This window comes from Scyliorhinus torazame, chromosome 9 (genome assembly GCF_047496885.1).
Source record: "Scyliorhinus torazame isolate Kashiwa2021f chromosome 9, sScyTor2.1, whole genome shotgun sequence".
NCBI lineage: Eukaryota > Metazoa > Chordata > Chondrichthyes > Carcharhiniformes > Scyliorhinidae > Scyliorhinus > Scyliorhinus torazame.
The window spans coordinates 136,392,805-136,418,585 of record NC_092715.1 but is presented as its reverse complement, the minus strand read 5'-3'; the positions used below and the strand labels follow the sequence as shown (position 1 = coordinate 136,418,585).

At 42.0% G+C, this 25,781-nt stretch overlaps 1 protein-coding gene across 9 annotated transcripts in view; it reads right to left on the bottom strand.

Moving 5' to 3' along the window:
- LOC140429491 (casein kinase I) overlaps positions 1–25,781 on the bottom strand; it is a 359,065-nt gene that overhangs the window by 41,664 nt on the left and 291,620 nt on the right. For 7 of the 9 annotated variants that reach the window (XM_072516548.1, XM_072516547.1, XM_072516551.1 and 4 more), the window contains 4 exons: positions 10,242–10,327; positions 10,054–10,138; positions 5,753–5,901; positions 2,561–2,659 (listed from right to left, as the gene is read on the bottom strand). In XM_072516548.1, the coding sequence (XP_072372649.1) occupies positions 2,561–2,659; positions 5,753–5,901; positions 10,054–10,138; positions 10,242–10,327 (419 nt within the window). The remainder of the gene's footprint in view (positions 1–2,560; positions 2,660–5,752; positions 5,902–10,053; positions 10,139–10,241; positions 10,328–25,781) is intronic. The other 2 variants (XM_072516550.1, XM_072516553.1) reach the window with 1 other exon arrangement.

Here is a 25,781-nt window from a genome sequence, read left to right as displayed (position 1 = left end):
GTGGCATTGGAAGCAGTTCAGAGGAGGTTCACCAGATTGATGCCGGGGAAGAAGGGATTAATGTACGAGGAGAGATTAAACAGTTTAGGCTTATACTCACTGGAGCTTAGAAGGATGAGGGGGGATCTGATTGAGGTACAAAAAGGGATTTGTAAAGTAAATATCGACCAAATGTTCCCCCTTGTGGGGCAATCTAGAACAAGAGGTCACAGATAAAGGTTGAGAGGTGGTAGATTTAAAACTGAGATGAGGAGGCACTACTTCTCGAGAGGGTGGTACATTTGTAGAACTTGCTACTCCATTGTGCGGTGGAGTCTGAATCATCACCTTCTCAAGGGCAATTAGGGATGGGTAACAAATGCTGGCCTAGCCAGCGAAGCCCACACCCTGTAAATGAATAAAGAAAAAAAAAATTCAAGGACACCAGGGGCCAGTTGGTCAGCTGTTGCCTTTTCCCTAATTGTCTTCTTGAACCTCAGCGTCAGGCTGATTTTCCTTTGCTGCCAAATTTCAGTTCTCGGCTGTGCTTACAAATGTTGCTTTTTGCTATGAACGTTTCATTCATGCTGCAATAACATCTGATTAATGCAAGACAATAATTACTTACGAGCCCATCCTTCAACAATGTTGGTAGATTAAAGATTGCTCTCTCCCATAAACAAACCAGAATCCTAATAAGGTTTTATTCTCCTAATCACTGCAGTATTGTATTATCGTTGTTTTTAAATATAAAACTGTCAATTTAACAGATAGAGCACAAAAGTAGCAACTAAAATGAAAAGCCAAAACATTAGGACTATTATTCAGTCATTTTTGATGCATCTATAACGAGTCATTAACTGGAGGTTTACAAAAAAAATTAATTCAAATCTTAAAATAAGTGAAGAGCTTTTGGTAACACTTGGGTTCACACACATTTTCATGCATTGTTCGAAACATTCCGTTGAGAACATTTTGCAGCTTTATAGTCATGCTCAGAGAGGCTCATATTGGCTAGTCAGACTTCTTCCTTCCATTTGCAGTTACTTCATATCCATTTGTTTCTAAATAATTAAAACTCATGCCCATAGTGTATCATGAATTAGATATGCAAATGACTCACTAAACCTGTTCATGGCAAAAATAAAATCAAGTGTCAAGCTTTTTTTATTTGATTAAAACAAAACTCAAGTAAACCCATTCATTGAAATATAAAGGAACAAACATGTCACAGGAACTCAACCATTTCCAGATCTGAAATTTCATCCAGATTGCAGCAATTACTTTAATTAGGATCCAGTTGAATATATAGCCACAAAGTGACAGGCATAACAAAGTCATTAAAAAAACCCACAAATTAACTATTGTATTTGACAAATGCCTGCAAAAGGTTTCTCCTATACACGACTAGTTCTGGCAGTGAAGTGGAGACTGGACTCCTCCATGTTGAAGAGACTCAACCAAATACCAGACTCAAGTTATGAACTCAAGTAATTTTTTCCATGTCACATTGGTGATAATTAACTTTGGTTCCAATGGTGACCATTGACGCTTGGACAGACAATTTCTCCCAAAATTCATCTGTCTTAATTCAGGCTGTCTTAAGTCATGGTGTCAAATGTACTGAGGAGTGGACTGGTCTTGCTTAAAAATCTGTTATTCAAAAGACATTTTCAGTTTACTGCTTGGGCAAAGATTTTTCTCCCACATAGAGCTTATAACAGCTGCTATCACAGTTAATAAATGGGTAATTTCTATTTTTCACAGGCACATTATTACTCCCCCTACTGCCCTGTTCCATCCTCCAGTCCAGAAGACTAAATATTACAACAGATATATATATGATATCCAACATGTAATAAAAGTATATAAAACGGTTATATATATATATTTCAAATGTAAAACATGTGCCTGGGGGGCCCGGGGGGGGGGGGGGGGGGGGGGGGGGGGGGGGGAGAGAGAAGGAGAAAAGTGTTCAGAGCTTATAGTTCAGCATCAGGCAACAAGAATGAACTTCCTTACTTTCCAAAGAGAAACGCTGGGATACTTATGTCCAGTGTTTGATAATAAACTATCTTGCAGCCCATGGCTCATTGTCAGAGCAGTGGACCCACGGCAAACCTTAGCTCAAACTCTATCAGCTGAGCTGAATTGCTAAGATAACTGAAACATGCCTCCCAGTTTACTACAATAATATAATCAATCAACGCAAGGTAGATCTGTAGCTGGAACTGCATTCACTGATTGACTTGTTTCTCTTTCAGTTTCTAACGGTTTCTGAGTCACAGTTCTTCTGGCATCAGTTCTCCTCATGCAAATCTTGTGCAATCAACAGCAACACAAACGTAACCTTGTCAGATTCCCCAAGGCCAGCAGCAGGGAATCTTTTCTTTTGACCGTAACACATCCAGCAGGTTCATTTCAAAGTTGTTACCAGTTATTCTAGGCTGGAAGCCAACAATTCTGGTGCACTAATAAATATCATAAAAACAGCAAAAAAGCACCTTCATTTTCTAGAAGGAACTCAAATAGCTCTTGTTGCAAATAGTAGTCTCAATCAAAATGATATTTCCAGACCTACCTGAGCTTTGGTTTGCTGTATTCTATCCCTGTACTGATGACCATCTCTGTGCGTTGTTGTCTGAGCACTATCTGTATGAACTGAACCAACTGGAGTGGGCTATAATTAAAGAAAACAATTTTCACAATCTGAAATAAAGGGAATTGAAGTGCCAACATGAACCGAATTAAAATACTTAGTCATGCTCTTTGTTATTCATTGGAAATACACAATACTGCCTTTTGCCTCCAAACATTAATATACACCGCTCAGTCAATAATGAAGTGAGCCTTAAAATTGCAACATGCAAGAAGTCCCCAGTCAACATTCAATGAATATTTCCAGAATGCGACATTATGCAGGTACCCCTATATTTCTTCCTAGATCAGCTCCATTTCTCTTGGAGTCAAAACGTTGTAGGTTCACGTGTCATTCCAGAGGCTTGAGCATATTATCTGGCAGCTAGCTGAGCAGGGAAACATTTTCTGGTTGAAGGAAAACTGATGCAAGAAGAATCAGGAAAGAAGTGATACATGCGATTTTCCTGCCCCCGCCTTTTGTTTGATTCAGCTGTATTTTCTTTCCAGTGCTCATCAAGGGTCCACAACTGAAAAGTTAGGGTGTCCATTTCTCTCCACAGTGCAATCCGACAGCTGTTTCTAGCATTTTTTGGTGACCTTGTCCAAAAAAAGTTTATTTCACCAGAAAATGTATCTTTTTGCCTGAACACACTACTCTTGCAGCTATATATATTCCTGGGAAACTGGTAAAAAAAAAAAATTGTCGCAATACTGGTTATTGGAAACTGGTGAAAAAGGTACAGCTGGATCTCATTGGCAGAACAATGGTCGCTGTATAATGCCTGATGATGATTTCACCTGAGGCAACATGTTGATGAACATGGGGATTGGGAGAGATGTTATTGCTGGGGATGAGCTGGCTATGTTCAGACAGGAAGGAGTGGAGCCGCACAGTGGAAATTCTAGAATTAGGAAGTGGATGAAAAGAGATTAAAGAAAAGCATTGTTGGAGATGCACAAATTGTAATCATTTGGGTAGGTGTTCAGGAAAACGCACTATGACCAGCCATAGGAAATGTATTTGTACTGATCTAGGAAACTCAAGACGTTCGCCGAAAGAGATTTGCTTTCCGAAATGACGGAGTTAGAAAAATAAATTTTCTTCCATCATAAACTTCAAAACTTCTAAACTGTCTATTTACCCAGTAGTGTGTACAAAAAAGGTATGAAAAATGATTTCATTCTGTAGCACCGACAGCTCTTCATACTGCAGTATTTGGCATCAAAATCCATTCATTGCAAACGCAAATAAACATTAACCAAGGAATAGTAATGAATTGCACCATCATTCATCATTGCAATTATGAACCAGGAAACCAACTGACTTTTATGGCATATAAAGCAGTAGTTACAATGTGCAATTTAAATGTTCAATGATGCCTTAGCATTATAACGCATTATGGAATCTTCAGACAATGCAATACAAGTACAGCTTCTTCCAGGACGAACTGGTTCAAACAGGGTACACCCAGTGATGCAAGATTGAAATTGACTCAACCTTCCATGTTCTATCATTCTGAATCATTCCAAACAGCTCTGCAGTGTTCAAAGAAACATTTGTCATCAACCAGATAGCCTTGCTTGTTGATGACACTGGAAGTGTAATGTAAAACTGGGACAATTCAGCTCCGGGTAACCCTGTAAACCAATTCCCAATTGTGTAAGGCGTCCTTTGCCAGATAAGCAACGGGATGTTTACCTAGCCCTGTATTGGAAAACACTGCCTGATTTTCGGGAGTAATAATAATCATTATTCGTGTCACAAGTAGGGTTACATCAACTGCAATGAAGTTACGGTGAAAATCCCCTTATCGCCACACTACGGCGCCTGTTTGGATATACTGAGGGAGAATTCAGAATGTCCAATTCACCCAATAAGCACATCTTTCGGGACTTGTGGGAGGAAACCGGAGCGCCCGGAGGAAACCCACGCAGACAAAGGGAGAACGTGCAGACTTCGCACAGACAGCGACCCAAGCCGGGAATCGGACCCGGGTCCCTGGCGCTGTGAAGCATGCTACAGAAATAATTCTGCACAGTTAAAGATTGCTAATCATTGGCACTTGCTAACCTTCACCTAAATTAATTGAACTAAGGTAAGTAAGGTGTGACCCACCAGGGAGAGAATATTTTTACATTCCATTTAAGAAGCTTAAATATTCTATGCGTGGATTCCTCGGTACTTTGGTTTGGAGATTTGTCACCAGAGTGATGGGTTTCTGTTGTGCCAGACAACTAGCAGACCAAAGATAAACTATAATACAATAATAGTCTGTTATTTCTTGTTTTTTCTCTAAATTTTCCTCCTTTCTTACGAGCTGGGTTATAAATCAATGGATGCCAGGGGCCCTCAGGCAACCCTTCCAAGGAATCATTGTTCTTATATGACACTTGGTAGTGAATGCTGGCAGGATATTACAGACAGGATTTACCACACAACCCGCCAATTGTTTTTCGGCGTTGGAGGCAGACCATCAGTGGGATTTTATGGTCCCGCCGTTGTCAACAGGATTTCCCTTGACTGCATCCTTAATCGACAGGAAACCCGTAAGCCTTTGGTGAGACCGGAAAATCCGCCGACGTGAACAGCCGGTAAATTCCGCCCATCAGCAAAGTCAAACACGGTCTTCACCGGATATCCACATGCACATTTCTAACTGTGATCACAGAGTAGCAATTAGAAAAAAATCTCTAACTCAGGACTCTATAACCTCGAGCTGCAACTCCTCTACTGCTGTCCTGTCTGAGATCAGCTATCATGGAATAGATTGAAAATTAAGCCCAGTGCACTTACGAGCAGTGTGTCTCAGTTACTTTTGCTAAGCCACAGTGGATGCAAGGAGACAGCAAACAGTCAACAGTCTGACTTTCAGAACATGGTACACAGGATCCTGAATTTCATTTTTAAACTTCTCCCTAGGTCAACATCAAGTGTGTGTCGCTTAAGCTTTACATTCCAAACCTCAAAATATTACATCCTTTAATAAAGTTGCAGGGAGAGGCCAACTCTGTCTAGATTGTGTCTAGATTTCTAATCCCATCCAGAAATATTTTAGGTGTCTGTTCCATTTTGCAATAGCCATATTCATGTGACACAAAGAACATTTGTAAATAAGTGAACTTGTTGTCTTACAAGCGGTTTGCCAATCCAGTCATATTCATAATCGAACATGTAACCCTTCTTATCGAATAAGTCTGTGAAGAGCTTCCTTAGGTAGTCATAGTCTGGTTTCTCAAAGAAGTCCAGTCTTCTTACATAACGCAAGTATGTGGCCATCTCTTCTGAAAACACAAAATGGCAGTTTCAACATTTATCGTGGCATCACTAAATATCACCCTGTTCAAATTTCTTCATGATGTGGGGAAAAAGTAACAAATGCAGCTTTAATATAATTCCAGTTTATTTTGGCATTTTCTCAAAAACCTTATTTGCTTGAAGGTTAGTTCTGATTTTCGCTATTCTGCCAAAACATTTTTACCTCCGCTGATTTCTTTCTGCCAAACATTGCCACAGAAACAATTGTAAACTTAAATTCAATACACTGGGTACGCAGTTGAAGCTACTTTAAAAAAAAAAAAAGTAGGTTTTAAGAAAACAATTCAAATCAGTCCTCTTGTCAATGAATAACACAACAGTTTGATACTAGGTCATATATCTTTTTAAAGACTTCTATTCAGGATGAGTGATGAAGTTGTACCGAGAAGATCAAGTAGTCATTTTGAGCTCCAAATAAGACTTGCCAAATAGAAAAATATCTGCAAATACAGATTGCAAATACTCTCTACTTTTAAGATTGAATTAAAAATGCTTGTTAAAATATACAACTCGAGCAAATAGAGGGCTTTAATAAAATCACATCTGTACAAATTCTTCATGGCGTTGTACAGCTTCTAATCATATCACAAATTATAAATAAATTAGAAGACATCCTTATATTCCATGTTATAAACAATAACAATTTTTTCTCCAAATTAAAAGGATTATCTTCATCCTTTCCCTGCTCAGATTTCATATTGGACAAAATTGTTGTCAGTGTCTTATATTTTACATTACTTTCAGAAGATTGAGAACACAGCATGTTATTGAAAAACATAAATACAAATTTTCCTCTTGTATTTTTGCAAATTTTCAAGTAATCCCAAAAATAACATGCACAACTGTTTTTCTGTTCCCATGGGTGATTCAAAGGAAATATGGAAGAGTCGTATTGTTAACATCTTTGATGGAGATTTTATATCCAAAATGGTTCACAGTTTACAAAGGCAGGCAAGAATGAGGTCTTGAGGAGACTAAATGAATATGGTGTCCAACAGATTCCTGATATCTTTTTCATTTATATACATGGATGTAAAATAAATAAGATTACATTTGAAGACTTAGATTACACCAGAAAGTGAGATAAATTTGCCATGGACAGCAGTGATAAAACTGAAGCTATAATTTTTGACTTGGATATATTTTCAGGGGCAATTTCAATGAGCTTTCACCTAACCCTATTAATCAGTGGCTACGTATGGCCACAAAGTCCTGCACATTGAGGATTCCTCCGTCATGTTGTGCCACAGTATCATCGTGCTATAGGGGACAGATTCAGGACAGATCAACCGCCTCAGAATTTGGCATCAAAGAGGTTCTCTGGGCTGCCAGCAGAGAATTGTTTTCAGTCGCAATCTGTAATGCCATAGCCTGGCATATCCCACACACGACCATTACCCAAGGGAGCCAACCCTGGTTCAATGAGAGGTGGCAAAGAGCATGCCACGTGCAGTACTGAAAAATGAGGTGCCAACCCTGTGAAGCTACAACACAGGACCACGGTATGCTCAACAGCGGAAGCAGCATGCAATTATGCAGAGCTAAGTAACCCAATAACCAACAGATCTGATCAAAGCTCTGCAGTCCTGCCAGAGTCATGAATGGCAGTGGAAAAGTAACCAACTTACCAGAGAATGAGACTCCACAAACACCCCCAATGATGGGACAGTCCAGCAAGTCAACGCAACAGACAAGGCTCCAGCCACCCTCAGCAGAAGTGGAGGATCCGTCGGAGCCTCGTCCTGTGGTCCCCAGCATCTCAATTACAGTCTTCAACCAATTTCTTTTGATCCACATGGAACTCAAGAAACAGCTGAAGCCACTGGATACTGCAAGGTCTATTCGTCCTGACAACATTCCATTTGCACTACTGAGGACTTATATTCCAGAACTAGCTGTGTCCCTAGCCAAGCTGTTCCAGTACAGTATAACACTGGCATATTCCATGTGGAAAATTGCCCGGGTTATGTTCTCCCTACAAAATGCAGGACAATTCCAATCCGGCCAATTACCTTCCCAAGCGGTAACCTTTTAATCATCAGCAAAGTGATGGAAAATGTGGTCGACATCGCTATCAAGTGGCAATTACTCAGTAATAACATGCTCATTGACGCTCAGTTTGGATACTGCCTGGGGCAGTTTGGGCCCAGACTTGATCATATCCTTGATCCAAACGTGGACCAAAGAGCTGAAGTACAGAAGTGAGGTGAGCGTGACTGCCCATGATATCAAGGAGTATTTTGACCGAATATGACATCAAGGAGCAGAGTAAAAATTAAGTCAATGGGAATCAGGGGGAAACTCTGGCTGGAGTCATACCTAGCACAAAGGAAGATAGTGGAGCTTGTTGGAGACCAATCATCACACTCCCAGGGCATCAGTGCAAAAATTCCTCAGGAATAGTGTCCTCAGCCCAACCATCTCCAACTGCTTTATCAGCATTGCTCCATTCAGTCAGAACTGGAGGTATTTGCTGTTGATTGCAATGTTCGGTCCGATTTACAATTCCTCAGATACTGAAGTAGTCTAGGCCCAAATGCAGCAAGACCTAGACAATATTCAGGTTGGGCTGATAAGTGGCAAGTAACATTTGAGCCACACAAGCGCTAGTTTTGTCCATCCCGAATTACCCCCGAGAAGGGGGTGGTGAGCTGCCTTCTTGAACTGCTGCAGTCCATGTGGTGTAGGTACACACACAGTAATATGCACCCATCGTCAGTCAATGACCAGTTCCAACAAGAGAGAATTTAAATATCATGGCTTTCAAACAAATTACCGTCACTGAACCCTCCACCATCACTGTGGTTACAGGAGCAAGTCGGAGGCTGGTAATTCTGCAGCCATTACCTCACCTGCCGACTCCTCAAAACCCGTCCACAATCTACAAGGCACCAGTCAGGAGTGTGATGCAACGCTCTCCACTTGTTTGGATGAGTGCAGCTCCAACAACACTTTGGCAGCTTGCCACCTACCAAGACAAAGCAGCCTGCTTGTTTGGCACCCCATCCACCCATTCGCTTCCTTTGCCAGCACGGACTGTGGCAGCAGAGTGTACCATTTACAGGATGCACTGCAGAAACTCACCAAGGCTCCTTTGACAGCACCTTCCAAACCCCCAACTCCTCTACCATTTAGACAAAGACACCAAATGCATGGGAACATCACCACCTACAAGTTCCCCTCAAAGCCACGCACCATCCTAGCTTGGAACTATATCTTTAACTGCAAAAATATTCGCTGTCGCTGGGTCAACTTCTTTCTTAACAGCACTGTGGGTGTACCTACACCACATGGATTGCAGCATTTCAAGAAAGCAGCACAGCACCACCTTAGAGGGCAAATAGGATGGGCAATAAATGCTGGCCTTGCCAGCTACACCCTCATCCCATGAACAAATGAAAAAAATTCTAAATATACACGTGTTTAAAATGTTTTTCTGCAGGGTATAGACAAAGGAGAAACAGTAATTGGATTTTACAAACCCAGCAATTTCTGCAGTGCCCATGGGATAAGCAGACATAGGAGCACAGCAAGGCAAAACCCAAGCTTTTAAAACTTGCAAAATTTCAAACTTTTGATGTTCTTACATCGTAACCTTGGTGTTGTTTTAATCCATTTTCTCATCAACTGCACAGCCAATCACCTTGTAACCTAGCTTGAGTGTGTGCCTCGCTATACTACAAATGCAATGACAGCTGGCAATTTGAACAGTCCTCAAGAACCTTCACAAAATCCATCACATTCAGCTTAGGATCCCATCAGCTCATGAAACCCACGCGTTTGTGGGTGATGACACCAGATCAGCAGAAAGTGGTCACCATTAAACCTGACCTCAACACCTGAGAAAAATCAGATCTTAACACTTGCGACAAAGAAATACTAAAATTAAAATAGCATGATCTTATTTACATCACCTTTCTTTCCCCATAATAGGATAGTGATGATACCCCATCAGCACTAATAGCTTTCAATAGGGAACCTTATAAACCCTGCACATTGCAGTAGAAGATGGATGTCTTATGGCAGAAAATAAACAACGCTGAACTTCAGCAGCAGAACTGGGTCTAGACATCGGCAAACTAGAGAATCCCTGGTACTGTTGAGTGACTAAAAATTACCTGGAAAGTTTTCACACAATACTTCGACTGGTGTTGCTCGCTTGGTGTCCCCAATCTTCTGATATCTTTCTTTTAAGGTGTCCGCCTGGAAAAGGAAGTGAACTCAGCAATAATGTTGGCAAGGCAATACTCATCTGTAATTCGTGGCTTTGATTTGAAAACTAGAGTGCGAGGGGAAAAAGACTTGCCTTAAGGCCCTGCCAAGGAAGACTGCCACGGAGGAAATACATGAACATGTGACCTAATGCTTCCAAGTCATCTCTTCTGCTTTGTTCTGCAAATTAATTAAAAACAAACAATTAAAAATATTTTCCCTTTAAGTTTCCAGCACCTTTAAAAGCAGTTGTGACATCGCAACATAAAAGGTATGTGAAAAATTCTTGCATTTACTTTGCTGAATATTAAGAGACCGGAAGAATAATAGGCAATTTTCAATAAAATTAAGTTCAGCAAACAACAATCCCACTACATGTGTGTAAATAAAAACACACAAATGTAATTTTCATTTGGAAGAGTAGTAGAATAGTACAAGATGCTCATTTTAAAGTTAAACTTCGGCCTGAGATTTTTTTTTTCTTAGGCTAATAATTGATGCCATTTCTTAACCGAGAATGGGGTCTTCTAACTAACTCTCTCCTTTGGAGAGAAATCTGACCATTCTCTGACAGAAGAATATATTCGCTCTAATGTTCAAAATCACTCTGGGAAAATATTAGGATTGCCTGAGTTTGTAATCTTTGTGGTTTCTGACAACGGGCATAATTTGAATGTAGATCAGTGGAAGGCTTTAGGCCGTTTGCCCATTTTGCACACCACCTTACATTCCATTGTAGAGTAAATGTGGACTCGGTGACACTAGTTTTTCATTATTCTGAAACTGATCCTATTTATAATGCCCACAATCACTTTATTTGTTGCTTTCTCAACCTTTCTTTCCACCTTCAATAATTTGTGTACATATATTCCCCACGGGCCCCTCTCCCCACGGGCCCCTTTAGAATTGTACAATTTAGAATAGTATGAAAGCACATTCACAGACTTTATCCAAAATGGTGAGGTCATTAGATGTGTGTTGTGGCACTGTGGGTAGCTGGTCAGATCCAGACTCTCACTGCAGAACCACCATTACCTACTCCCAATCCCTTCACAGGATCTTTCTGGAGGGCCTCTCTTCCTACCCACCTGCGGAAATCATGCCTTCAGCGTTTTTGGACACGTGTTGTCTGGCAGAGAGTGCACGGTACGTCAGAACAGGGGAGAGTTGTGTACCAGGGTAATTACTGACCCACATGCAAGCTTTAGAGTCCTAGTGTCTCTCGCACATGTTCGAGCAGGAGAAGGGGGATACACAATGCAAGGGAGAGAGAGTGTTCACACGGGAGTGCTCCAGCTCGCCAACCTCACTTATCGAAGAGGCAGCAATGGCATTGCCAGGGTGGCACTGATGAAAAGGTTTGTGATGGAGAGATGAAAATACCCGGAGAAAGAGTGAAAAGATATTGAATTCTTCAGATGAAGGGGATGGAGTGCAATCCACCTTGTCTGGCATCATACCAATGGCCGAGCTACATTGGGAAGCCTCAGCTCTGCAGGCATCCGCTGTTGGAGGCAGGTTCTCATGATTTCATAAGAACTAGGAGCAGGAGTAGGCCATCTGGCTCCTCGAGCCTGCTCCACCATTCAATGGCTGATCTTTTGTGGACTCAGCTCCACTTTCTGGCCTGAACACCATAACCCTTAATCCCTTTATTCTTCAAAAAATCATCTATCTTTATCTTAAAAACATTTAATGAAGGAGCCTCAACTGCTTCACTGGGCGAATTCCATAGATTCACAACCCTTTGGGTGAAGACGTTCCTCCTCAGCTCAGTCCTAAAACCTCTTCCCCTTATTTTGAGGCTATGCCCCCTAGTTCTGCTTTCATCCGCGAGTGGAAACAACCTGCCTGCATCTATCCTATCTATTCCCTTCATAATTTTATATGTTTCTGTAAGATCCCCCCGCATCCTTCTAAATTCCAACGAGTACAGTCCCACTCTACTCAACCTCTCCTCGTAATCCAACCCCTTCAGCTCTGGGATTAACCTCGAGAAACTCCTCTACACACCCTCCAGCGCCAGTATGTCCTTTCTCAGGTAAGGAGACCAAAATTGAACACAATTCTCCGGGTGTGGCCTCACTAACACCTTATACAATTGCAGCATAACCATCCTAGTCTTAAACGCCATCCCTCTAGCAATGAAGGACAAAACACCATTTGCCTTCTTCATCACCTGTTGCACCTGTAAACCAACTTTTTGAAACTCATGCACTAACACACCCAGGTCTCTCTGCACAGCAGCATGTTTTAATATTTTATCATTTAAATAATAATCCCTTTTGCTGTTATTCCTACCAAAATGGATAACCTCACATTTGTCAACATTGTATTCCATCTGCCAGACCCTAGCCCATTCACTTAACCTATCCAAATCTCTCTGCAGACTTCCGGTATCCTCTGCACTTTTTGCTTTGCCACTCATCTTAGTGTCGTTTGCAAACTTGGGACACATTGCATTCGGTCCCCAACTCCAAATCATCTATGTAAATTGTGAACAATTGTGGGCCCAACACTGATCCCTGAGGGATACCACTACCTACTGATTGCCAACCAGAGAAACACCCATTAATCCCCACTCTTTGCTTTCTAATAATAATCCACTATCCATGCTACTACTTTACCCTTCATGCCATGCATATTTATCTTATGCAGCAACTTTTTGTGTGGCACCTTGTCAAAGGCTTTCTGGAAATCCAGATATACCACATCCATTGGCTCCCCATTATCTACCGCACTGGTAATGTCCTCAAAAAATTCCACTAAATTAGTTAGGCACGACCTGCCCTTTATGAAACCATGCTGCATCTGCCCAATGGGACAATTTCCATCCAGATGCCTCGCTATTTCTTCCTTGATGATAGATTCCAGCATCTTCCCTACTACTGAAGTTAAGCAAACTGGCCTATAATTACCCGCTTTCTGCCTACCTCCTTTTTTAAATAGTGGTGTCAACGTTTGCTAATTTCCAATCTGTCGGGACCACCCCAGAGTCCAGTGAATTTTGGTCAATTATCACCAGTGCATTTACAATTTCCCTAACCACCTCTTTTAGCACTCTGGGATGCATTATATCAGGGCCAGGAGACTTGTCTACCTTTAGCCCCATTAGCTTGCCCATCATTATTTCCTTAGTGATAACAATAATCTCAAGGTCCTCACCTGTCATAGTCTCATTTCTATCAGTCACTGGCATGTTATTTGTGTCTTCCACTATGAAGACCGACCCAAAAAACCTGTTCAATTCCTCAGCCATTTCCTACTCTCCCATTATTAAATCTCCCTTCTCACCCTCTAAAGGACCAATATTCAGCTTAGCCACTCTTTTTTGTTTTATATATTTATCAAAACCTTTACTATCTGTTTTTATATTCTGAGCTAACGGTGTCACATAATTTAAGTGCACCCTTCAGCAGAGCCCATATAATCACCTGGGTGCACCTTGTTGAGTCACAAACTCTGCTTTGACCAGCAGCGTGAGATGTATATTCACATATTGGGGCCCCCTGAGGCAGTGCAAAGTCATGGCCCGAGAATGGAATTGCCCATTTAGAGTGTGTATGCCACTAAGGTTAGAGCTTTGAATGTATGAGCTCCTTCAATGACTAAAGGGCCAAACCTCATAGCAAGTCAAATGCGGCAGCACGAGAGTGGGAGCAGCACACTGGGATAAATAGTATGCACGCCACACTCTGTACCACTGACCAGTTAGTGATGCCAATGAGGCAAAGAGGTATGGAGTGGATGCCAAGTGAAACTCAGTTAGTGATCCCCTCCAGTTATCAGAGGTCTGCGGCAGTCGCTAATGACGGTGCGTGTGCCTCACTCAGGGTCCACCATAATTACTAGCCTCCTTGTCCCTTCTGACTGAGGGGAATACCTATGCAGCAAGGCTCAGTGACAAAGATATTACAGTACTGTTTTTGTAGCAGCTTCTGGAGCTGCCCCTGCAGTAACCTCCATGATGAAGGGTCATGACCTCCTTCAGTGATCAAACACCCACTGATCACTTGCTCCACTGACTCTGCTCACCCAATGGCACCCATGTGCCAATAGGTGGGTGCCCCTCCCAATTCTGCACCCTTTTTATGGGTCCACCTAATTGAATGACATGGCCATGACAAATTCGCTACTGTATTGCCATCAGCTTCGACAAGGACTGTTCCAGATCCATTGCAAAATCTATGTCCCCTCACAAAAATAGCAAACTGGCCCTTAATCAGCCAACAATAAGCTTGTTCACAAGCTTAACTTAACCTTTGATCCAAATCAGACAGGATGCTGTGTCCTACCTTTCATCCCTCCTCTGCAAAATCGCCGCCTGTCAGAACAGTGATGGCAAGACAGCATGACAGACAGCAGTACAATATTCTGTGTGCACTTGCCTGTGTTCCTGCCCCAATATAGGGGCAAAAGGTCTGTCCCATAGGTCACTACATTCATGTCATTTGAAAGCTTCACACAATCAAAGTGAGTGCTAGTGGAAACTAAATTGGCTCTATGGATAGATATTGGCGTTCTGCAACAATGCCTTTTATCAACTTCATAACATTGCAGTGACACACAAGTCTAAAGCAAAACCCGATACAACCCTAACTGTATTCTAATTTGTTATAATTCAAACAAGTCACTGTAAACACCGAAATGCTCAACTAATTAAAAAAAATACCTGGTTCTGCATCTGAAGTACTGTTACCTGGAAGATTATGGACCAGGTGCTGGAAAATGAGATTAAAATGAGTGGCTAGTTTCTTTTCACTCATTTTTGGCTGGAGCAGACACGATGGGCTGAATGGCCCTTTTCTGCATGGTAACATTTCTACGGTAAACAATTAAAGGCAAAACATTTGCAAACCCTTTCGTACTTCACAAAGATAGTTTTGTTTTTTGGGAGAACACTTGCTTGTCTGCATTTGCAGATAAATCAATGCCCGAGCTCCTGGTAGAGTAGAGTTAGTGTTGTTAATGCAGTCATTTTCTGAACAAACAAAAATCAAGTTATCTGGCAACAACACCAACTACAACTTGCATTCATTTAGCACATCAAAATGTCCCAGAATCCTTCACAGAACTTCAAACAAAATTTGACACTGAGTCACATAAGGAGAAATTAAGACAACTTAGTCAAATAGGTCGGTCTTGGGGGGTGTCGTAAAATGACAAGCGGGAGGTAGGGAGACTTAGGGACAGAATTCCAGGCCGAGGGCCCCAAGAAGCTAAAGGCAGCTAAAGAGGCCCGAATTGGAACTCCAGGATCTTGGAAAATTGGGGGGGAAATGCACAGATCGGGGCAGACAGACATTCAAAAACAAGATCAGAATTTTAAAATTGAGCCATTCATTGTTGGACTGAGAGCCCGTTTAAGTTAGCAACAACAGAGTTGATGGATGAAGATGACAAGGTGTAAATTACGATACTGGCAGTAGAGATTTGGATGTTTGCAGAGGTGGAAGATGTGGAGGTCAGTAAGTCGAGCAATGGAATAGGCAAGTATCTAGGTAACAAGTAGATGAGGATTTCAGATCTAGTTGCAATAGGGACAGAGATGAGTGATGCTTTGGAGGTGGAATGGAGTAGTGGTAATGAAAGATCATCTCCGGGTCAAACAGGGTACTAAGGTTACAAACACTCTTGTTCATGTCAGACAATGACCTTGGAACCAAAGACAATGATTTGGGTAACCTTAACATTTAGTTGGTCGGAAATTCCTCTCAACCAGGACCAGGAATCGGAGGAATAGTGTAGCAAATTCAGGGGCAGTAGAAAATTTGGGAGAGGCAGGTGATGAGGTGGGGCTGGATGGCATCAATGTATGTGTTGCAACTTAATGTACTTTTGAATGATGTCTCAAGAGGCAGCACTTAAACGGGAAATAGGAGTAAATCGAATTAAGCTACTTAATTAAAATAGCATTGATCTCATTTTCAGCTGGATAACAGAAAGTATGAACTGATTATCTGAATATGTGAAAAGAATGGGATAAGACAGCTGACTGGAAAATGTGCTTTGGAGGTCAATTATATTTCACAACAAAACAAGTGTGAAGAGATTACTAAACTTGTGTAGGATGGACCTTTTTTTGAAAAATACTTTCATTCAAGAATTTTCATTGTTCCAAAAATATCCCCGACGCAACTCCACCGACCCCAACAGTCTCATACCTCGACTATCCCCCCCCCAGACTCGCGCACGAGACCCCCCCAACCCCACTGACCTGCAAAAACGAGCCTACTAGACTGACCAAACTACTCCACCCACCCCGCAAGCAGCTCCTTTAAAAAGGTAATGATCGACTGCCACCCTGAGTTAAAACCCATCCACCGACCCAGTCATGGCATATTTAACCTTCTCCAGGTCCCCTAAACAAGCCGAAGTCTTGGGCAGCGCCTGGGACCTCCACACGAGCAAAACTCGCCTCTGGGTTAATAGAAAACATCTGCCTTCTTCCCCTCCTACAGCACTGTCAATTGCGACACTCCAAAAATGGCCACCATCAGGCACGGCTCCACTTATCCCTGACAGTGTTTCAAAAAGGAGACCCAAAAATCAACAAGCATGGGGCAAGACCAAAACAGGTGCGTAAAGTTTGCAGAGCGCTGGAACGAGGCACTCATACCTATCCTCCACCTGCCCATGAAGAACCCGCTCATACACTCCCTGAAGTGCACCATATGCACCACCTTGAACTGTATCAAACTTAACCTTGCGCATGAGGGGGGTGAAACTGACCCTGTGAAGAGCCTCATCATCCCACCCCCGCACCCCCACAAGAGACCAAACCTTGTCCTCCAACGAAGCCTGCTCCATCGGCAACATTCGGCAACACTAATAGTGTGAATAACCTTATTAAATTACCCTTATTAAATGGATTGCGCCTTCTTGTCAACTCTTCCCCGACGTCTTGATATATTCTGATGGGATGGTTCTCCCAGCTACTCTTGATTGTCCTTTGCCTATCTCAGGACCTGCTCCTTATCCAGGACTATGGAACAGGACAATGATTGCTCATGGTGGCTCCTCCTATCTGGGCTTCTGTTTCAGCGATCGATGTCCAACTCAGGAGGGGTGAGAAGACCCCTCCCCCACCAATATTCCAAACATCTTAGAAATGTAATCAGTGGCGTGTGTACCATCCAGGTCTCTGACAGCCCACCGATTCTTAAATTCTGTTGTTTGGAGTGGCTTTCCAGATCGACTTTGGCCTTTAAGCCTTCCGCTCCTCTGCCAGCAACGCCATCTCTGCTTCCAAAGAGACAATCCGATTGCTGTGATCAGTGAGCGACTCCTCCAACTTAATTGTCGTTCCCCCTTCCTCCAACCTGTCTAAGGTCGCACGATTAGGTGCCAGTGCCCCCTCAATCGCCTTCATCAGATCCTCAGCAACGACATGTCGCTGTTTCCCAAATTCACCTGACAACAAGTCCACCAACTTCTCGGTCATCCACTGAGGGGGCAACGATGCCACAGTGTTGCTAACGTTGCCTTAGTTTAATTCCTCTACTTTATTACCTTTGCTCGAGTCGCCAAGTATCTTTATGTTACCACCACGTGGTTCAAGTCCGAGTAATGATCAATAATCCAATACACCGATTAGTAAGATTTAAATTATAGCACATTTATTATACACAGTAATCGCTACTCATGCACAAATTCTACGTTTAAGCTACTTCTACAACTAACAGGCCTATACTTAACTTGGAACTGGCCCACCAGGTCAGGGAAACAAATGGCCTTTCGTTCGGGTTCTGAGCCTGCGGGATTCGAAGTTGGTACAGATTGATAGCTAGGAGCGCCTATCCCGTAGCGAGCATTGAAGTAAGACTTACAGTTTCAACCAGCTGCTGAAGAGCTGGAGAAGCGATGGAGAAGAGAACGATTTGAACTTGGGGCTCAATTCTTATAGTTCCCAGGGGCTTCCTAGCTTTCGGGGCGGACCCTGTACCTGGTCCCAAGTGATTGGACTTTGTCCCAATCGCTTGGTTCGATTTTCTCCAATGCTGGAGCGGTTCCCTGATCGATGGGCGGTCTTGAGGTGCTCGTTCACCTCCTTTCGTGTAGGCTCCTGCTGGCGCCGAAGGGTCTGGCTTTGCTTTGTGTGTCTAAATGTTGCTTATTGTTCCCGGGGATTGCTCATTAGGATGCAGATGGCTGTTGTTTTGTTATGCTGATGGTTGCTGGTCTGGCCTTTCCAGAGGTAAATACACGGCCAACCTGCAGCTGCTGGTTTTTGGCTGACTTTCCCATCAGCCTTTGCCGTTCGCCATTTTGAATCGGGAGTTGGCCATTTTAAGTAGCTACAGCAGTGACCTCAGCCATTTTTTTTCCCCTTCCGAGGTTCGAGACACTTCAGAATTGGATGAAGATCCCTTGCCCGACTTATGCCTTGTGTTATACCCACCCCCAAGACATCATTCGCCAGAAGAGATCTAATTCTCTTGAACTACACCAATTTCTTCCCAAAAATCACCTGCTCATTGGGCAGAAAAGGCCAAAAAGACAAATCCCCAGGCGGGCCGCCATCGGAAGTCTCCCATGTAGGCTGGACCCGAGTTTATCTTATACTATATTGTAAAAAATTCAATGTTTACTTCAGAATATAAATTTAGGTACAGTTTAATTCGACCTTTAATATAATTCTCAGCAAATTAAGATCTTTTTTCCAACATCAACCACAACGACTTGCACTTATATAGCACTTAAAGCAAACAAACGTTTCACAGAATTGTAATAAGACAAACAACAGAAATGAGCAGTACAAGAACTTGGAGAGATGGGCGTGAAGGATTGTCTTCAACAAGGAGAGGGAAGCGGAGAGCTGTAGGATGGGAATTCTAGAGCAGTGTGTCTGGGTGGTTCACTTCATAGCTGCCAAAGGTGGAGCAAAAGGTATGGAGATGCACTAGTCAGAGATGGAGAAATGCAGAGTCGAATTGGGAAGGATTTGGTGAGAAATTAAATGAAAGTTTTAAAATTGAGACTTACGGGGCAACACGAGCTGACGCAAGGTTGAGACAACAAGGCTGATGGAGATATGTGAATTGGTGTGGGATGGAATGCTGATAGCAGGATTCTGAATGAAGTGAAATTTGCAAATGGTGTAGAATGAGACACCAGCCAGGGAGTATCAAAATAGTTGAGTGTGAAGGTGACAAAGGCACTAATGAGCATTTCAGCAGCTGATGGGCTGAAGAAAGGGTGAATGCAGACGATGTTTGGAAGTAGCTGTAGGCAGTCTTTGCTGAAGGGAATGTAGGGCCAGCTACAGCTTGGGAGATCAAATAGAATGCTCAGATTATGAGACAATGACTAGGAGATCAGTGGCAAAGGGGCAAAGGCAATGCTTCAGTCTTCCCAAGGCAAGAGAAGCAAGCACAGATTTAAATGTGGACAGTACCAATGACTGGAAAGTGGTTCAGAGATTGTAGAGGCTGAGAAGGGAAAATATATTGCGGTCTCTGTCAAAGTAATTTATGACTTATATTTGGCTGGTATTAATGCGGTGGCAAATATGGAAAATCTGATTGGAGAGGTTCAAACATGAATGCGGTGGTATGATAGTCATGGACTTGGTTGTGGCATATTCAAAGACAGAAAAGGTAGGTTGAAGATAGGGCGGTTGTTTCCAAGGACAGACTGATTTGAAGGTGACTAAGCCAGTTGTTCACCAGATATATTCAAGCCTGCCCTCATTATATTTGAAGTGGTACAGGTCAGAGCCAAACCAGTTGCATTACTCTAGATTTCCTTTGCAATTTTCTCACTTTCCCTGAAGGTATGGGACTCCTTGCTAGGGTGCAGTTCCACAGCTGGTGATCATCATTCAGGACCTGGCCTGAATGCTCACTGGTCGTGTATGTGAGTGGGTGCTACTATTTGACTGCTGGTACAGCGTAGCCAAGCCTTGTCCAAAATTGACAACGTATTTTCAGCTGTACTTCCACCACGTGGACTGCAGAAGCTTAAGGCAGCCACCTTCTCAAGGGCAATTAGGGATGGGCAATAAGTGCTGGCCGTCCCAGTGATGCCCACATCCAGTCAACAAATGAAACAAAAGGAGGCAATGGGCATTGATGAGCAGAGCCCAAGGTGATGCGCACCTCCCTAGGTCAGCCACTGCTGTTCCAGGTATGATGTGAATTTGTTGCAGACCAGGGAGTGAAGAGTGAACATGACACTACCTTACAATGCATCACTCGGGTGTCCACGGAATTGAATTGCTAATATGCTCTTGGGGAATAATCAGAAGATTCTTAAATGTGGTGTAGTGACTTTTGTACTTTATTTTGCAATCATATATTTTCCAGTTGCATGAACCAATCCTCCAGTGAAAACCTTTCCAGTCGATTCAAGGCTTTCAGCACTGTCAAATCCAGATCAGATTGGAGGTTGAAAAGATCCACATTTAGGCAGGCTACAGTAAATGAGTCGTTGTACCAGAATTCATTTACAAGGTAAATTAATATATAACAATTTTACTACTGAAACAAAATAAGCTCGAGGGCAAATAGAAAATGACAAGATCATTTAAGAGGGAGAAACAATGTGGACCTTAGTGTGTCCCCTTTCTACTTCAGGCTCACTGCCAAACGAGATGAAATCGGAGGACTGTTCTCACAAAACCAACTGCCTGGCAGGCTCTCATCACAAATTAATAATGTCACAAAACACAAGAGCACTGAAATACTTAGCATGTTATGAAAGTTGATGCTGTTATCTCATCACTTCAATATTAGCTCAACATCTCCAAATCAATTGCTGCATTTGAACCTGTTCTGTAATGCATATTCGGTAAATAGAATTCAGAGCACAAAGTACATGCAAAGTATCGGAAAAATGTATCCACAACTTTAATTTTCTGTATTTGGGCCTTCCTTGAAGTCAAGGGAAGGTCCATACTAAACAAGTCGAATTAATCTGCAACCTAGAAAAATGTTGGCATGTGGAATTCTGGGTAGACTGGCAGCACAAGGAAAGATCTTGTGAAGGTGAAGTCACAGTTTGTTAGCAACTGAGTGGTCACTCAGCATTTAGTCAGAGAAAATTAGGCAAATGAGGTTGAACAAGGGAAACAGGTAGAGCAGTAGGTGAGGAAGCAGAAGAGCACAAAGGTCAGCAGTAGGTGGGATGAAGGCACTGGGATCCCAGGTACCAGCTACGGTTTTCATGCAATGCGTAGAAACAAGTAAAGTTGGCTACATTAGCTACTGCAAAAAAAAAAATCAGGTGGATGATGCTGCGCTCCAGTATGAGTGGTCCTACAAAAGAGAGAGAATTAATGCCAATGATTCTCTGCAATAAATGGAGTTCCTGATTTTGTACAATTACTTCTGCTTCCCCCATCCCATCCCTTTCCTTCACTCACTGCTCCCACCAACTTCTCCTCCTCTCCCACTCTTCTGACTTGTTTGCTCTTTCTCTCCTCCTTGCTCTTCCCTTCATTACACACACACACACACACACACACACGATAACAGATTATAGTAACTTAGGTGAGATGGACATCAAACTACTTGGACACTTGCTAATATTAGAATACAGAACTGAAAAAAATTAATGCTGCAGTCGAGGTATCTTCCAGAAGGTGAAATAGTTCAACCGTGGATGGGAAATCCAAGTCAAAGATTATTAAAAAACAACAACAGCTCTATAATATCAGCCCTTCTATTTGGAGGGATGAAATTTTAACTATTGGAATCAGAGTTACCCAAAGTGTCCCTTCATCCCTGTGGATCTTGTAACAAGACTTCAGTTGTTTGTTTGCCAAGCATATGTGATGGACTTTGATCCTGTGCCACTTAAATCACAAAAGACTGGCTAAAACACAAGCCGCAATCAAATTCTGTTGAAATCACCAACTTTGCGCAGAATCCAAGGGGTTTAAAATGAAGAGAGCATTCATTTCTGGATCTGCTCATCCATACAAATAAATGGAATATTCTTACATATGAAGATAGTGTTGTCTTGGATGTTCCAAATGTTGTGGTATATCAGAGAGAAAATTTTCTAAAACAAGTTATATTTGGTTCTTTACAGCTCCTCCTTCCCTTTTAACAGGTGATGATAGCCTGTACAGCACATACTACTGTTATGTTTAAATTTAAACAGATTTTTCCCAAACTACATTCTGATGGATATGATGATACTTGACAACATTTAAAAACATTTTTATAACGTGAACAAAATTTAAGGCAACTTCACTGCCATATATATATATATATATATATATATATATTGGATTGGATTGGATTTGTTTATTGTCACGTGTACCGAGGTACAGTGAAAAGTATTTTTCTGCGAGCAGCTCAACAGATCATTAAGTACATGAGAAGAAACGGGAATAAAAGAAAATACATAATAGGGCAACACAACATATACAATGTAACTACATAAGCACAGGCATCGGATGAAGCATACAGGGTGTAATGTTAATGAGGTCAGTCCATAAGAGGGTCATTTAGGAGTCTGGTGACAGTGGGGAAGAAGCTGTTTTTGAGTCTGTTCGTGCGTGTTCTCAGACTTCTGTATCTCCTGCCCGATGGAAGAAGTTGGAAGGGTGAGTAAGCCGGGTGGGAGGGATCTTTGATTATACTGCCCGCTTTCCCCAGGCAGCGGGAAGTGTAGATGGAGTCAATGGATGGGAGGCAGGTTTGTGTGATGGACTGGGCGGTGTTCACGACTCTCTGAAGTTTGTTGCGGTCCTGGGCCGAGCAGTTGCCATACCAGGCTGTGATGCAGCTCGATAGGATGCTTTCTATGGTGCATATATACACACACACATCTTACTTTGATCAGCACAAGTATAATCATAGTCTTCTGTGGATCAAAGTGACCTCCAAAGTCAAGTAGTCCTCACTTTCAGTAGCAATTATGGCCCATTCTTCCAAGCAATGGCAATGATCATATAATTGCCACTGTACTCGTACATTCCTCCTAGATGACACTGCTGCGAATTTCTTCTAGCATCTCCCTAGGCCTGCTTTCACAGAAATGCACAGCATCCATCGGGGTAGAGGAGAACCGTGGGCAGACAGGACATTTTTTAAAACATCAGTTGCCGTTTGGTGAGCTTAACGATCCAGTTTGAATATTGATGAATGGTTAGGTGAGTAGGTACACAGGTTGCGGGGGGCAGGCAGGAGGGATAGTCAGGTTGGGGTGGCAGTCAGGTACGTGGGTGGGTTTTCAGATAAGGTTGTGGGGGTGGTGGCATTGTTGGTCGCTTCAGGTTGCGAGAGTAGTTGGATGGGTCGTCAGGCAGGGGTGAGGCGGGAACCAGCTGGATCATCGCAGGGAAGGTGGTTGGGGATCGGTTGTGTAGTTACACAGGTGTTAGGCTAGGCTTTAATTTCTAACATTTCCTAGGTGCTAGGCAAGTACAGCAGAGCAGCTGGAAGTCTCTGACTCTAAGTCAGAGTTTGATCTTCCTAGGAAATTCCCATGCAAGTTCACACGTTCCAGAATTTCAGCCGTATATCCCATCTCCTACGATCTGGAGACCGGAAGATTTGGCCCTATACTTCCAACAGTATTACACTTCATGGTTTACTTTTCTAATACATATTTGTTTTTCACTCATACTCAATTGTCTTGGAGAACTGGAAATATCACAACACTGCAACTAAAATCCAAGAATAACCTCTACAATGTGCCAGACAAGGAAAAGAATAAAAACATAATTAAATGCACTCGTCAACAAAGAACATTTTGTAAAAGCTTTATCAGCGATGTTCTTCTCCAATCTGAAGTACCAGCATGCACATACTCAGTACCACTACCCAAGAACTATGATAACCCATAGCACTGAAAAATGACCAAGGCAATCCAAATGTGGCTCTATAAATAGTCCTCATTTATTATTCAGAAAAAGGACCCTTTTTTATTCAATTATGAACAATTATTTTATGTACAGTAAGCTAAACATTTATTTTTCAATATACCGAACTTAATTGTCATTATTCTGAATGGAACCACTCATGGCCAGTTGAGATATAGCTACAATCTGATAACAAAGGACAACATAGTCACTTGTCAAAGAACAATAACTTTGGTTAAAAACAAATCACCTTTCTTCTTTATGTAAGAATTTCATGGTTAACTCTGCCAGTCACCATTTTAAACCTCCACTCAAAATATTCCCGTACTCAGATGGTTCTACTATAAGTAAAACCAAGGTCACAACAACATTCATTCACAGCAAAATTTACAACCTAAGTGCCGAGGATTCAAGCAAAATAAATCCTGATGTGAAAATGAGCCAGCACTTTACGATATTCACGAACCGTAGCATTGTTAAGCATGAAGCACATTTATACATGCGCCGCAAAATTTTATTGAAAGAACACACACAGGATGTTCAAACTTTTCTTCTCAGAAGCTATTCGATTGCACACCATGAGGTTCACCTGTCACTTGTAAAATGTCACCAGCAGACACCCGTTTTTAAAAAACTGAGCAGTTTCTTGATCGTCTCACGTCGTTTTGATGCCTTAATATTTTTTCCTGATTCCCTCACTATCCCAAGATCAAAACATTCTCTCCTCAGTTCTTGCTGGCAAACTTTTCTCTTCCTTTCATGTTTCGTAGAAATGCTCTACTTGCCCACCCCAATTTCATGCTAGCACTGTATTGGTATTCTTTCCTGTATTTTCATACTCTCCTGCATTTTGTAGAGCTCCAAGCTATTATTTTCCCTGCCAAAGTTCCTTTCTCCATTGGACTGTTAATTGAAAATGAAGAATATGCAGGTTTATGGGAAGAAGGCAGGGGAATGGCACTAGGTGAATTGCTCATTTGGAGAGCTGACGCTGACTCAATGGGCCAAATGGCCTTCTTCTGCGCTGTAACAATTGTGTGACTTCCATGATATGCCATGGTTTCTGTTGTTTCCATCATGGTAATTATGGGTTAAAAGCCATATTCACACACCGAAAATAACCCAGATAATGTGATCGTTAAGTGCAATCCTGTTCCATCTCTCTAAAGGCAGGAACCAACTTTGTGGGTTTTGTTTGAATCTGATTTGATAGGCAGTTCTGAATTTGAAAAATACTGGATTTTCCTCACTTCCAATTAATTTTTTTATGGGCAGCAGGGCAGAAAATACCTAGTAGGAATCCATCTACAACTGCAGTATTTGTGCAAAGCAAAAATCTCTTCTTAGTAATGCGAGAACTGTGACTAATTTCAACTAAGTATTCAAGATTCAACAGAAAATGACAGATTCACAATTGGTATGATCCCAGACCGGACGATCCAGCTAAGGACCAGTAACTTTAAAAACAAAACTCAATTAGTTACCAAGAGAATAAAGCCACAAAATTTCACACTTTCAAAACAGAAGAAATTTTACAAGAGTCTACAAAGCAAATAGCAAATGTTATCTATTTTATATTCCAACATCTAGGACTAACATGAGATAAACACTAATTAAAAGACAAACTGGTCAAAAACACCACAAAGTTTGGTCGTAAACACCATAAATTGTACATTAAATAGCAGACATAACCAAGGCAGGTCCCCAAAAGTTCTCAGCAGCCCAATGACATATCAGTCATCAAAGAGTCACTAAAATAGTTTAAAACTCCCTTTGCCATGAGGAATTTCAGCTTCTCGCCATAGAATCCCTATAGTA